The sequence below is a fragment of the Sphaeramia orbicularis genome, chromosome 14 (genome assembly GCF_902148855.1).
Source record: "Sphaeramia orbicularis chromosome 14, fSphaOr1.1, whole genome shotgun sequence".
Classification (NCBI taxonomy): domain Eukaryota; kingdom Metazoa; phylum Chordata; class Actinopteri; order Kurtiformes; family Apogonidae; genus Sphaeramia; species Sphaeramia orbicularis.
Window position 1 is genome coordinate 17,340,088 of NC_043970.1, and position 14,213 is coordinate 17,354,300.

General features: G+C 35.6%; 1 protein-coding gene across 3 annotated transcripts in view; it reads left to right on the forward strand.

Moving 5' to 3' along the window:
- Positions 1-14,213, forward strand: part of clip2 (CAP-GLY domain containing linker protein 2) — a 93,435-nt gene extending 79,222 nt beyond the window's left edge. For all 3 annotated transcript variants that reach the window (XM_030154178.1, XM_030154179.1, XM_030154180.1), the window contains 5 exons: positions 436-592; positions 7,950-8,109; positions 11,163-11,351; positions 11,558-11,617; positions 11,721-14,213. In XM_030154178.1, the coding sequence (XP_030010038.1) occupies positions 436-592; positions 7,950-8,109; positions 11,163-11,351; positions 11,558-11,617; positions 11,721-11,732 (578 nt within the window). In that variant the 3' untranslated portion in view covers positions 11,733-14,213. The remainder of the gene's footprint in view (positions 1-435; positions 593-7,949; positions 8,110-11,162; positions 11,352-11,557; positions 11,618-11,720) is intronic.

The window sequence follows — 14,213 nt, forward strand, 5'->3', positions numbered from 1 at the left end:
TTGTGCTGGTTTCTTTAGAAATGAAAACCCAGAACAGCACTCAAAGATCACAGAGTCGACCAAGGCCGACGCTCCACTCGTCTTCCCACTCCACAATATTATTGAAACACAACACACGGGTAACAAATTAAAGACTAATATGGGTCGTCATCATCATATTAAAAAAAAAAGATGTTCCAAAAAGAGCATCTAAATTACTTTTACAAAGCATCGCCATTTGAAGAGAGGTTAAGGAAATTCTGTTATTGAGTTGATGTGCGAATGTTAGAGTAATCAGTGTTGTTTTAAGCAAATATACTGTGGCCTTATTTTAAGTATTATTGGTTTGCAATAGATGGAGATTCTGGTCTAGAGTATTTATATCCTGTGCCAAAAAATTAAAACATTTCAATGAAAACTTGCAACAAAAGCTGTTGTTTGTCTCTCCTTCATCAGTGCTGGAAGGCAAAGTCCGCTCAGGAGAGAAGAAAACTGAAGCAGTGGTTAAGGAGAAGATGCGTGTGGAGGCAGAGCTGGAGACTATGACCAGGAAGTCCCATGATGCATCTGGGCAGCTGGTCAGCATCAGCCAGGAGCTGCTGAAGAAGGAGAGGTAATTGAACATGGAGGCAGCACTGTATTGATTTTACAATTTGCCTCAGCACTTTGTGAATAACTGGAGTGAAAAATAATCTCCCTGCACATGCAGACATGATGCATAAAATATATCATGTTCTCATTATTATTATATGTTCAGAGAGCTGGAACATGGTTCAGACCCACAGGCGCTGTATTGATTTTAGTCTAAATATCATCAGCTTGAAAAATGTCCAGTAATGGAACCTGTGAATAAATTGGTTGTTAGCAACATTAGCAGCAACAGCAGCTCCAACAGTGTTACAACTGTTGTCTTCGCGCAGCTTTTTGCTCAGTAAAAAATGCATTATAAGTGGAGTCGGTGTCCTTTTCTTGTACTATTCATCTGAGACTTGTTCTTTCTTAGTTGTACAAATATCACTCTTTGTTACATTTATATTTAAATATAGATTCCCTGTTCAGTGTTCCTTGCTCATTCTTCCTTCAAAAAAAAAACACAAAACCAATACAGAGCTCTTAACCTTAGAATAATGTTTTGCATTTGGATTTTGGATTTTAATCATTCCTACAGTCATGGAAAAAATTATTAGACCACCCCTTGTTTTCTTCAGTTTCTTGTTCATTTTAATGCCTGATACAACTAAAGATACATTTGTTTGGACAAATATAATGATAACAACAAAAATAGCTCATAAGAGTTTAATTTCAGAGCTGATATCTATCAATTTTTCATGGTTTTCTTGACATAATTACTAAAATTACTAAAATCAATCAATAGCTATTTATGTATGTTTTTATTTATTTATTTATTAATTTATTTGCACATCATAAAACACCAAGAGAAAATTTAAAAAAAAACAACAACATTCAAACAAGTAACATTATTGTGCAGGAGAGGATAGAAGCCAAGAAAGGCTAATGTGAATAACTCCCCGGAAATAAACAATACACAGGAAAACAAAAAGAGAAAAAAATAATTAAAAATATGATATAACTGAAATAATAAACTAAAGTAAAAACAATAAAAATGCAAATCAAATTAACCAATCATGAAATACAAATCTAGCTAGCTATGGCATTGTACTGCCAAAACCAGTGCTTTTAGGCATTCCATGTTTTCTTTTGTCTGTTTTAGTCACATGATTCACACAGGAGTTTAGTACTTGATTGCATAAGCATTGTTTTTGACGACTTTTGATGGTCTAATAATTTTTTCCATGACTGTATATTTATGGAATTCTTCATATATACACATCCTGGCCAAGAAAAAGTCTAGTTCAGATCCTTCCATTTGATATTTACGGCACTGCTTCGTATATATTATAACTAGCTGATGCAGTGAGTAGCTCCTCGTTTCTTACACAACCACTAGTTTGATATAGAGCATAAAAACTGGAATGTGTTTCAACAGGTCATATTAATGGTCACATCAAGGTGAGAAGAGAGGTGTCTGAAGTGATTACCCATCATGCCTAGTGCCTACAGTACAAGCCTGTGGGGGCAGTGTTATGATCTGTGGTTGATTCACTTGGTCAGGTATAGTTTCAGCAGCATTTTGTGTCCAAAAATGACTGATATGAATGTTGTGACACTGCATAAGCTTATCAAAATGATGCCACAGTGAATGTGTGTCATAGTCAAAACTAAAGGTGTTCTAACAAAATATTAAAATGTGGGACTGTGGACTTTGTTCATTTAAACTCGTAAATCTCAGGCTCTGCTGGAGTAGGTCACTGCTAAATGAAAGTGTGCTATTCCTCATAAATGGTTAATATAATATCTATATTATGCTGATTGGAAGCTAAAGGATAGACTGATGTGTGGAGAGGGGGTTGGATTAAATAAGTTACACGTCTTCCCACTCCTTTTTGAATGTGCAAATGAAGTCATGTATATGTTTTGTTTTTGGGTTTTTTTGTTTTCTTCCATGACTTCTTACAACCTGTTTTATTTCTAAAGACTAGGTAAGATTAACTTGTCTTGTTGCATATTCGAAATAAACTGAGCTAAAAAAAAAAAAGAGAAAAAAAAATTGTCCGTCCTCCACTGTGGATGTAAAATAAGTGCCTTAGAAGAATTTCTAAATTTTATTAAATCAGCTACGCACAAAAGCACTATGAAGGTTAACTGCCTATCAGATAAATGAAGTGAGTTTAGCAAAAATGAATAACTTCTATATCTTCTTTGTATTTTTCCTTTGGAGCAGTAATAGGAGCAATTAATGTTTTGAAAGACCATTAATTTTTTTTTTTTAGATCAGGTTCAGGTTTTTTTTTGATTCGTACTTGTAGTTAAATAGATTTTTCAGTACAGAAGAAAGGCATCCGGACATACAGATATACAGGGTGTCCCATTAGTCTCCATACATAGGAAAAATAAACGTTTCTTGACATAAACCATTTTTATTTATATAATATGCTCTATATGACTGCCATTTTGTCGGGAACACATTTCAATGCGTGTCCTCCACTGCTGAAGAACTATAAAGAAGAAATATAAAGAAATACATGCTAGAACCATATATGTATGGAATGTATTATGTCTCCTATGTATGGAGACTTATGGGACACCCTGTAGACCTTAAAAATATTTTACATTTATCACATCTTAACAACAGCAAATGTTCATATTATCCATATTAAGGTTTTTATTTCATCAAAATTCTAAATGCTTTATGTTATTAGTGTTTTGGGTTTTTTTTTTAACTAAATGGCAATTCAGTTTGCTCACACATACTTTTCGATGTAAAGACAGAACTGTGGAGAGAACATGGAGTTTTTACTGCAGATTTGGTCTTTGTTTCAGAACCGTTACACATATTCAGCATAAAATAAGCTCTGCAGCTGCAGTTCAGTAATGTTATGGGTTTTTTCTCTCGTGTTTGAGTACTTTGCAGGTTTCAGGTAAACAAAAGCATTAAAGGCATCTCATTCCTTAAATAATGCAGCAGAACATCTAACGCAGAATGAAATAACCACAGACTTTGACTTAAAGGGGTCATATTTTGTTAAACCTACTTTTATTAGTCTTTGGTACATTTATTTGTGTATTTGGACCCTAATAGTTCCAAAAGTTTGAATTTGAACCCTCCAGGTGCTGCAAAGCTATCTTTATATTCATTTTGGCAAAAATCAAGTGGATTTCTACAGCTTGTTTTAATACCTCCTTAATTTGTTACGTCTATAACTAATTACATCACGACATTTGCACGTACAAGGTCAAGATTTCTGATGAACATTTCTCCGAGTACGACATAACTGTTTGTCAGCAGCAGCAGTTGTAGTCCATACTGAAAATATGTCCAAACTTCGAGCCGATTACCTAAAATTTTCTGTTGTTGGTTGAACAGGACAGAGCAGCACAGTCAACAACCTGGAGGGGGTGGTATGTGGAGTGGCTCATTTGCATTTAAAGGGCCAGCGCTCAAAATGACCTTTCTGGTGTCATTACTCAGAAATAGCGTTGAAGATGGACCTGTGGAGCTGAATTAATGAAGAATTCAGACCCAAGCATAGCATTTACAGTTTATGTAGACCACAGGGACATGTTTTAAAAATGCATAATTCCATTTTAAAAAAGCAAAATATCACTTCTTTAAGTTTTGCTACAGCGCAAAACTAAATGGCAAAACATAGAAATGGGCGTTCGAATGCATTTACATCACTGGTTGATTCTTTTGAATGTGAGTGCTTCGTTCGGTTATGCAGTCGTTAAATGCAGGGTTTTCTTGAGTAAATGCCAAATAAAACGTGGCTTGTAATTTATTATTTTCCCATCTTTGTTTATTACATCCTTCTAATGTAATTTGGGTTCATATTTGCTCATGTTCACATGAAACAAGTTAAGGGTTCCTGTCCTTATGTTTGCTTTGTGTTCATTTCAGGAAGGAGTCTTATTGAATTTTTTTCATGAGAACAACTAATGCTTTCAGGGTATTTTAGACTAAACTGCAGTTCATGTAGTGACAGATCCTAATAAGCAAGCAGTTTATAACACACTAAATTATTTAAGTCGTGCACTCTTTAATCAACTCTGTTTGAGACTGTGCTTGACATTTTTTTGAGAATATAAAAGTAGGTTAATTTAAGCAGATACGAAACTAAGACAATTATAGCAAGTTTATACCAAATGGTCTGTTAAGTGAATCAGACTGATTATGAGATTTTACCTGACAGATAATGGATACAGATGAGGTGAAAAGGCATTCAGTATTTCATGTCAGTATTTTCCTTCTAGTGATTCAGCCCCACTACTTTAGGATGATGATGTGAAAATTGCACAATGATAGTAGTGAGAATTCCTGTCTTTATTTACGTGATCATATTCCCAGCAGGTTTTCCCACATTTCAAACTCAAGTAAAAGCACTGCAGAGGTGAAAGGTTTTGTTAAACAGTCTTGTTTCATTTCTTAAAGTCCAGACACGTTCACATTCAGACAGTGCATTTTCTCTGCAGTGCTTTGGGAGCTCCACACTTTGGTCTAATTGTATTACACTATTGGCTATCTTACATTATGCACTTCATACATTATTGATGGTTATAATGCTAGTAAATGCTACAAGGCACTAAAAATAAGTGCCTCTGGCTATAACAGAATATTAGCCTGTGCATCATCGCTGGGCAATTATTTTGTATGCAATAAAGGCCATTGAAAATTCAGTGGGTGTCCTCCCATGAGTTAGTGTTGTTGCAGGGTAGCGTCAAAAACCTCTTTAAGGTTGTTACTGCTGTTTCTATCAAGAACATGCTTTTAGCAGAAGAGCTGAGTGCATTTGTCCATTGTGAACATTATTACACGGTTTCATCTTTAAAAGCTGGCAGATCAGTCATATTGTACAAGCAGTAAAGATAATAAGGAAGTAAACCAGCAGATATTAGAGTTTTTATGGAATAAACACATGTACTATAATATGTTAATTAGTGAGCTTAAGAGGATGATTGTGTTACATTTGGACAGAGCCATGCTTACTACTGCTCTGCTTAGGAGCAGGCAGGCAGAGTAGAACACTACACAGACTCAGCATAATAACCCTTCTTAATCATCATGTTTGACCTTCTATCAGTGGGTGGTTTTATATTTACCTGAGCTGCTGCCATCCACCTGGATTTCCTGTTTTCCTCATGTTTTCCTGTGTTTGGGTCTTTTCTAGGCTTCGACCTTCAGGTGTTTGTACAGGGGTTGGACAAAATAATGGAAACACCTTAAAAAATCAACAAAATATAATTTAATATGGTGTAGGTCCGCCTTTTGCGGCAATTACAGCCTCAATTCTCCGAGGTATTGATTCATACAACTTGTGAATTGTTTTCAAAGGAATTTTAAGCCATTCTTCAGTTAGAATACACTCCAACTCTTTTAGAGACGATGGCGGTGGAAATCGACGTCTTACTTGAATCTCTAAAACTGACCATAAATGCTCAATAATGTTGAGGTCTGGGGACTGTGCCGGCCATACGAGATGCTCAACTTCATTAGAGTGTTCCTCATGCCATTCTTTAACAATTCTAGCTGTATGGATTGGGGCATTATCATCTTGAGGTGAAGGTGTTTCCATTATTTTGTCCAACCCCTGTATGTACATTCAGCCAATCACTAACAGCACTGTGCAGCATGTGTGAAAGGAACATATAAAATGAATCCATTCTCAGCTTCTCTTTTGCGCTCCTCCTAGTGTGATTCAGGACTGTCATCTGTCTCTAACAATGATCTATCACTGGGAACAGACAGAATGTACTTTGTGGACAGTATTTCTTCTAGAACAGGGGTGTCAAACTCATTTTAGTTCAGGGGCCACATACAGCCTAATATGATCTAAAGTGGGCCGGACCAGTAAAATAATATAAATAATAGGATAAGAACTTATAAATAATGTCAACTCCAAAGTTTTTTTCTCTGTTTTTGAGTGAAAAAAAGTCAAATTCCATAATGAAAATGTTTACATCTACGAACCGTACTTGAACATAACAAGAACAAATACGAACAACCTGAAATTTCTTAAGAAAACTAAGTGCAATTTTAACAATATTACGCCTTAGTTTATCATTTATACATGTGCATCACAACTTACAGATCACAGTGGATTTACAAATGCACAAAACATTTAGTAAGAGGAAGAATATTGGTACAATTCCACATACTTCTCTTAAGAAATTTCAGGTTATTCACATTTTTTGCAAAAGGCTAGTCTGTAAATGTAAACATTTTTGTGTAATTTTACTTTTTTTTACACTACAACAAAGAGAAAAAATTGTAGTTTTCATTATTTATAGGTTATTATGATAGTATTTTACTTGTCTGACCCAGTTGAGATTGAATTGACCTAAAATGATTCGAACATCCTTGATTGTTAATATCTTCAGTGTAATTTCTGCATTTCACAAATTCATTCCAGGGGCCAAATTGGACCCTTTGGCGGGCTGGTTTTGGCCCCCGGGCCGCATGTTTGACAACTGTGTTCTAGAACGTTTATGTGAAATTTAGCAGTGGTTTAGGTAGGAGGATGTGTGCTTTAAAGAGTAACCACTGGGGAGAAAAAAATCTGAAAATAGTCCATCTTGCCTTTTGTTCTATTAGCTTGAACGCTGTCTCATTCGTTAAGTGCAGACAATTGGCAGAGTTTGACTGTTTATTTATGACCACAAGCTGTAAAGTCTTGCATACTATTCCTTACTGGCTAACTGTGCCGTATCTCCAGTTTACAGCTCTCTAACTATTTCTTTAAAAGTAGCAGTTGCTCAATATAATGAACACACTTAAATAATGTCTATTACAGGTGTCATGTTTTTTACTGATCTTGTTAAATGTAGTTTTTTCATCGTGAACTTGTAAATTGGAAAAGCATACAGAAAACCCATAAGAGTGTTTCATCTTTTATCTCTAGGGCTATGTACATTTTTAATTCACTATATTTTACTTCTAGCTGCACTGGTTCTAATTTTGTAAATTGATTATTACCTGAATTCCTCTTAATGTTTTTTTTTTTTGTGTTTTATTCTTTACTGCTGCTTTTACTGTCCCCCAATTAGTCATAGGGTTTTAGTGTTTAATGAATTAGCTTTTCTTGTTATTTCTCAGGTTTGTTGCAAATGAGACCTCTTATGGATTATGTGAGAGGTACAACATTTCTACAAATAATGAGCACTTTGTAGCTTTTAAGAACGGTTGTTGAAATGATTAGCAGTTTAGTAGCATGCACTAACTGCAGAATTGTGGTAAAGTATGTTCAAGCCAGAATTTGGCATGTGGGGGGAATGAGAATCCATCCAGTTCACAGTGAGCCAGTGGGAAATGGGATTTGTAAAAATGAAAAAAGGAGCTGAGTACTCATGGTTTTCATGTTTATATTTCCCATGATTTGTCTTCTGTGTGCCAGGAGTCTGAATGAGTTGAGGGTGTTGCTCCTGGAATCCCACCGCCACTCGAGGGACATGGAGAAGGACCTGAGCCGAGAAGTGCACAAGGCTGAGTGGAAGGTCAAGGAGCAGAAACTGCAGGACGATATCAAGACCTTAAGAGAAAAACTGCTCCTACTGGTGAGAAAGAAGGGAACATAAGACACCCTGAATCAACTGTACTTGATGATAATGTGAAAGGAGATTGTGTTGTATCAACCCTAACCCACTGGCTTTCCTCATTGAAGACTGACAGTCATCACCATATTGGGCACCAGTGAAAGGATATTATAACTTAGATGTAAACATAAAAATTATTTTTGGATTTCTGTTTGTGTTGGCCTTAACTTGCTACAAATTTAGAAAAGTATGAGCTTTGTTTGACAATTCTGACATTGAATACAAAGAAAATACCAAGAAATACTTGAATTGATGAATTTTTTTCTTCAAATTTATTTGATATATCAACCTGAAATTTTTGCTGAGGTGTTTTTTAGTGTTGAACTTTATATGGTAAAAATTTCAAGCAAATCTAAGATGGTCGAGCAGGAGGCACTTGTTGAATTGAGGTGGAATGACCCAAAGGCTAGGTCTGTTTGTTTTTCTATTAAAATTATTTGCAACAGAATCCTGGAGCAGTAGAATTAAAGGCAAACTCAAATAACACAGGAGATATTACTTATATTCTCGGTTGGATTTTAAAAGCTGTGTTAAAAAGATGAGTAAAACATTTAAGGCTAATCTAAACTGTTTGAGGATAATCTGGAATTGTGTGACATTTTACTGTACCTTGCTTTATTATGATATTCTCACCTTTGTCATATGGTGTGACTATCTGGTCTACATGTAGACACTTTACACAGCTTCTTTGCAAATACATAAATAAACTGCAAAGCTGCAGCAGATCCACCACAGCAGCTTCATGTCACATCTGCAAAGTCCCTTTCTGTTAAAAACCTTTTGCTCAGACTTCACTCTCTGAAAGGAGCTAAATCATGGCCTGATCCTCTGAAATCTGCTACCAACTTCACCTTCTTCAAGAGAGCCACTAAATCCCAGTTTATTTAGCAATAATACTGTACTCATGTCCAATTCTAAATGTAATGTGTTTTAAATTATAGTCCTGATGTCCTGCTGTAATCAGTTTTGATCAACATTCCAATATTTTGTTGTATTTCTTTCAAACTGTACTCACTTCATACTTCACATTTTACTTTTTTTTGATTCCGTAAGAGCCCTTCTAGGGATAAATGTCCCAAATTAACATTTGCTACAAAACTGTGATACTTAAATGGGACTGCAATTCTTAGTTCATCTATGTAGTTGTATCTGTTCCTGTCAAATCAACCATAGATAGATAATAATGAATAATTATTTGCATTCAAAATTGAGGATTCAAAGCATGCCTCTTAAACAAATAATTCCTAATCATTGTTATTTACTTGTTACCATGTCTGGCCCTCAGTGGCAGCTGATGCTAAAAAGTCTGTGGGGGCAGAGCAAGAGAAGAAGACATAGCAGTGCCTAGTTCCAAATGCAGCTTTAGAGCCAACCTTCTTATTTGTCAGTGCCATTCTGTTGTAACCCTCAATATTCCACTTGACATGTTGGTGTTGTCAGTATTTAGTTCAATGCTGCTTTAAGATTGGGCTGCATGATAAAATTAAGGACATTCTCTCACCTCTAACATTTGTTGGGGTTGATTCTCGAACTACATTGCAGTAATGAAATGAAGATTTTCCTCACAGTCTGTCAGTTTGAACATGTGGCTACTGGTGTTTACCTGTTGTAGTTAAATTACTATTTTATGTGCATTTAGCTCTGATAAAAACAACAGAAAAATATGCAAAGGAGAACAGCGGTATAAAAACGCTGCATTGTATTTTAATTTGACTGTAACTTAACAGAATCATTTGTTTGCATTTGTTGGCCTGACTGTGTCATATTTGCCTGGTTATTTATTTATTTGATTTTTTTATTTAACCAGGAAAAAGATCCCATTGAAATTAAGAACTTCTTTTCCAAGGGAGTCTTGGCCAAGAGACAGCATGTAACACAACACATAGTTACAACATACAGTAACTTCATACAGTTACAACAAACAAAATTTACAGGATGTTACAACAAACAATAATTTGCAGGACAAGTCAACCTATGAAAAGCACGTGCAAGTCATTGAGTTGTTCTCCAGCACTTTGAGTTTGGATTTAAAAAAAAAAAAAATACACGTCACCTTTGACAAGGATAACTCAGTCCCAGTTCCACTTTATCTATCAAGAATAAATCAAGGTGTCACAATCATTTTTTTTTATTCTGTAAATATTCAACCATCCTGTGCAATACAGTTTTACATTTTTTATATTCTCAGTTTTTACCCTTTTTTTTATCTTCATATTTGTATATAGAGTTAACTGCACTGTCTTGTAGGACTGTATCAAAAATAAATAAATTCTTTCTTCACCAGATCAGCAAGACAAAACTAAGAAACTAAACGTATATGTATATCAGGGTTTCTGCAGGTCATTATAAAATTAAAATTAAGGCCTTAAATGGCATTAAAAAGCATTACATTCGATGTCCAGAGGCATTAAAAAATTCAATACACTTGATAGAGCATTGTTATTCACGATTTATTTGGATTATATAAACATTTAATAATTTTGATCGGAACTATAGTGTGATGATTGACAGGTAGAACCCTTTAATTGGCTATTGTTTATGGCTGATGCACGGAGTCACAACACCAGATGCTTGGAATGCAACATGCTGTGAGAGTGCTCATGCTGTGGCGAAAGAGTGGAGGGAATATTAGCAAATGTCAGAAAAATGGGAAAATGCAAGTTTCAGCAGAAGTGATTGGAGGAGGAACTATTCAGAACCTGGTTAAAGCCTGTCAATGGTAAACTGTCATAAAACTATAAAACTGTATCTGCAGTTGGACGTGGGCATTAAGTTTGTTTTAACGTGGCATTAAAAAGCATTAAATTAGATTTGCTCTGAGAATCCATTCCAGTTAATATTGTAAAACTGGAAATACCTCTGTTTGATTGAATTTGTTAATTAAAAATGAAAATAAAAATTTGATCGCAAAAAAAAAAAAAAAAAAAAATAGATTTGCTGATACCTGCAAAAACCCTGTCTATAATATAGACCAAACTTTATTCTATTCATGTCTTTGTGTGTGTTTGTCTCAGGGTCGAGAACGTTCTTCTCCAGACCACAGGCGGTATTCCATGCTGGATCCTTCAGTCCTGGATTCGGAGGTGAACCGACTGCGCCAGCGGCTCCTCAGCACTGAGGACGCCCTGAGAAACGCCTTGGAACACAACCAGCAGGTCGACCAGCTGGTGCAAGCCATGCGCAGGAATCCAGAGAAAAGCCCGGTAAAGTGGAAAAGAGTCGCATTAATAGTCTCAATTCGTAAAAAATACACATGAAGTTAATGTAGATGAGAGGTTTTCATTCACTCTTATATAACCATAGACATTATGTGAGCAATAACGTGTGTATATAATCCAGCTCTTGCCCCAAAAATTAAGTGGTTATAAATGCATGAGACTTAAGGACATTTGTTAATTGTATTTTTTAGGTGCATGGAGCAAATTCAGCCAATGGAATCCATCATCAGGGGTCAGACGGTACTCAAGATGTTGGTATTCTTTCACTGTAATATATTCTCAGTTATATACTAGTATTTGTGTGATATTTATGATGCTGTTGAGTGTTGACACATCCTATTTTGTGCTTTACAGGAACAACACTGATATGAGCAGAAGAGATAAAACTGAGCTGGGACGGGCAGAAGTACATCATAAAAGGAAAAGCTGATGCCTGGAGAAAATTTCAGTTTACAGTTAAAACCAAATCAGCGAATCTCTGTCTCAAGTGAATTTATGTGTTGTTGCAGAAAGCACCTATTAGCCAATCATGAAGACCGCTTAAAGTACTATAAAACATGAACAGAAATGGAACACGGTGATGGAGAGATATTATCAGTACATCTCCTGAGAACATGGCAACTTTTGATGCTTTACAGTAGTTAGAAAGTTTGAATCTACGAGTTGCCCTGAAACTTTTGACAATTATGACCCTGAAGGCAACACGGCTGATGGACAACAATGTGAGGAACTGAAGAACCGAGTCTCAGTTGCTTTGTTTCATTTATTTATTACTTTTATTTTGCTTCTCAGCTTTGTAATAATCCTGAATAAGTAAATTGCCTTGGCCAGTGACATCCAGAGCAACACATGAAGGATAAAACAGACTTTTTAGTTTATTTGGCTCATTGGTCGCTGGATTAAAAACATGAATTCTCCAAGAGCATAAGTAGTAAAGTCATCTCAATAAGGTCAGTGGAGTATTCACAGTACTACGAGTTATTTAAGGTAATCCAGGTCGACTAACTTTATATACTGCATATCCATATCTTCTCCATACTCTGTTTTTTTTCAAGATTCATGTATTTGGTTTGAACCAGGAAAACAGGTAATGTGTACTCAGTGGTGCAATGTAACTATATACTTTAACTTAAGTATTTCCATTTTATGTAGTTATATATTTCTTCTTTACCATAACTCATAAGCAAATATTGTACTTTTTACTCAACTATATTTGTCTTTGGGGGATATTTACTCCATCTCATTCCCAGTAAAAACTCCTTAAAAACTAAATAAACTCAATTAACTCAAAATTCATTGTCACGCTGAAAACAAGCCTGTTTTCTTGAGCTCATGAAAAATGTTGATTTTTTTTTTTTAAATTTTTAATGCATTTATCATTCTCACAGGATGACAGTGACGGTACAAACATAAGATGATTTTCCAGAGCAGTGTAGCCAACATTATATAAATTAGTTGAAATGAACTCAAAGTACTTGTTAATACACAATAATAAGATCGTAAAAACTCATGCGTAATCGTAAAACACTGATAGATCATTCAAAGCAGAGTGACTCCTTACACTTTTTATGCTTAAAGTACATTTTTCTGATAAAATTTAAATGCATTTACCCTAAGAAAGGAATTGAATAAAGTTTTTTTTCTTGTAGTGGAGTGTTTTAATAGTGAGTTCTAGTACTTTTCTTTAGCAAAGGATCTGGATACTCCCAAAATCTATCAGTTTCCACAATAGAATATTCACTATCAGTGCTCTTGATAGAGTTTTTTTAAAATGACTGTAGGAAGTATACCAAACTATTTTCAGGTTTTTGCTTCTTTTTTTGGCACTTCCAGTCCGGTGACAGGTATTTTCCACGGAAAAGCTCCAAAACCTGTTAACCATGAAGCCTCGGAGCTGCTTCACGCTCTTATTTTCTCACATCTGGATAATCACCGGTGGCTGTTTACCACACTACAGTCTGAATCATAGACGTGTGTGTTGGGTTCTGACATTTCTGATGGAGATGACTTCATTCCAATCCTCTTTAGAGATACTGAGTGAGGCGCCAAAGGAGCCCAAAAAAGTCTGAGTTGTCCTTTTTAGTCACCGCACATCAGTGGACACCCTGCTTGGACTGACACTGAAATCCTTGAAAGTTGGCGTCCTGCTGTTTTTTGCTCTGAGTCGTATTACAGTATGTTTATACTATGAATATAGCGAATTATTCCAGTTCTTTAAAACTGTCTGACCCTATACAAACACACCTCTGACTACGTTTGTAATGATCAGTTGGTTTATTTACTGTGGGCTATGTATCAATTCAGACTCCATGCGTACTTAAGTATTAATTAATCTTATATGTTACAGCATTCATATTTGATGCCCGTTTTATTGCTGTTAAAAATGTCCCTGGGTTACTTTACTGACTTTTTGTTAAGCAGGGCTACTGAAGGGCTGTCACCAGAGCTAAAACCCAAACTACTGTACACACATGTGGATGTTCCACTCAGCCTTCCCCAGGTTCGCAACGTCTGGATTTCATTTACAAATATGTTATGAGATTTATAATGTAAGTCTTCCAAAATATTGTTTAAGTCATCTGTCAACTGAACCAGGAGATCCTGTTTGTAGTTGGTCATAGCTTATTATTGCTTTACTGGAGACATTACATAGTGTTGAGCCCGATTGAAAGCTCAGAGGAATGTTTTCCCGAGCAAAATATGTAGGACAGGCGCTGGTCAGCTAAGATAAAAACCTAAATTTTCCATTGGATATTGTACATGATCTTTTCAGCTGGAGGGTTCAGACCCTTTAGATTATTGCTGCAATGGTTTCGGAGATTGAGTCATTAAATATTAACAATGTGG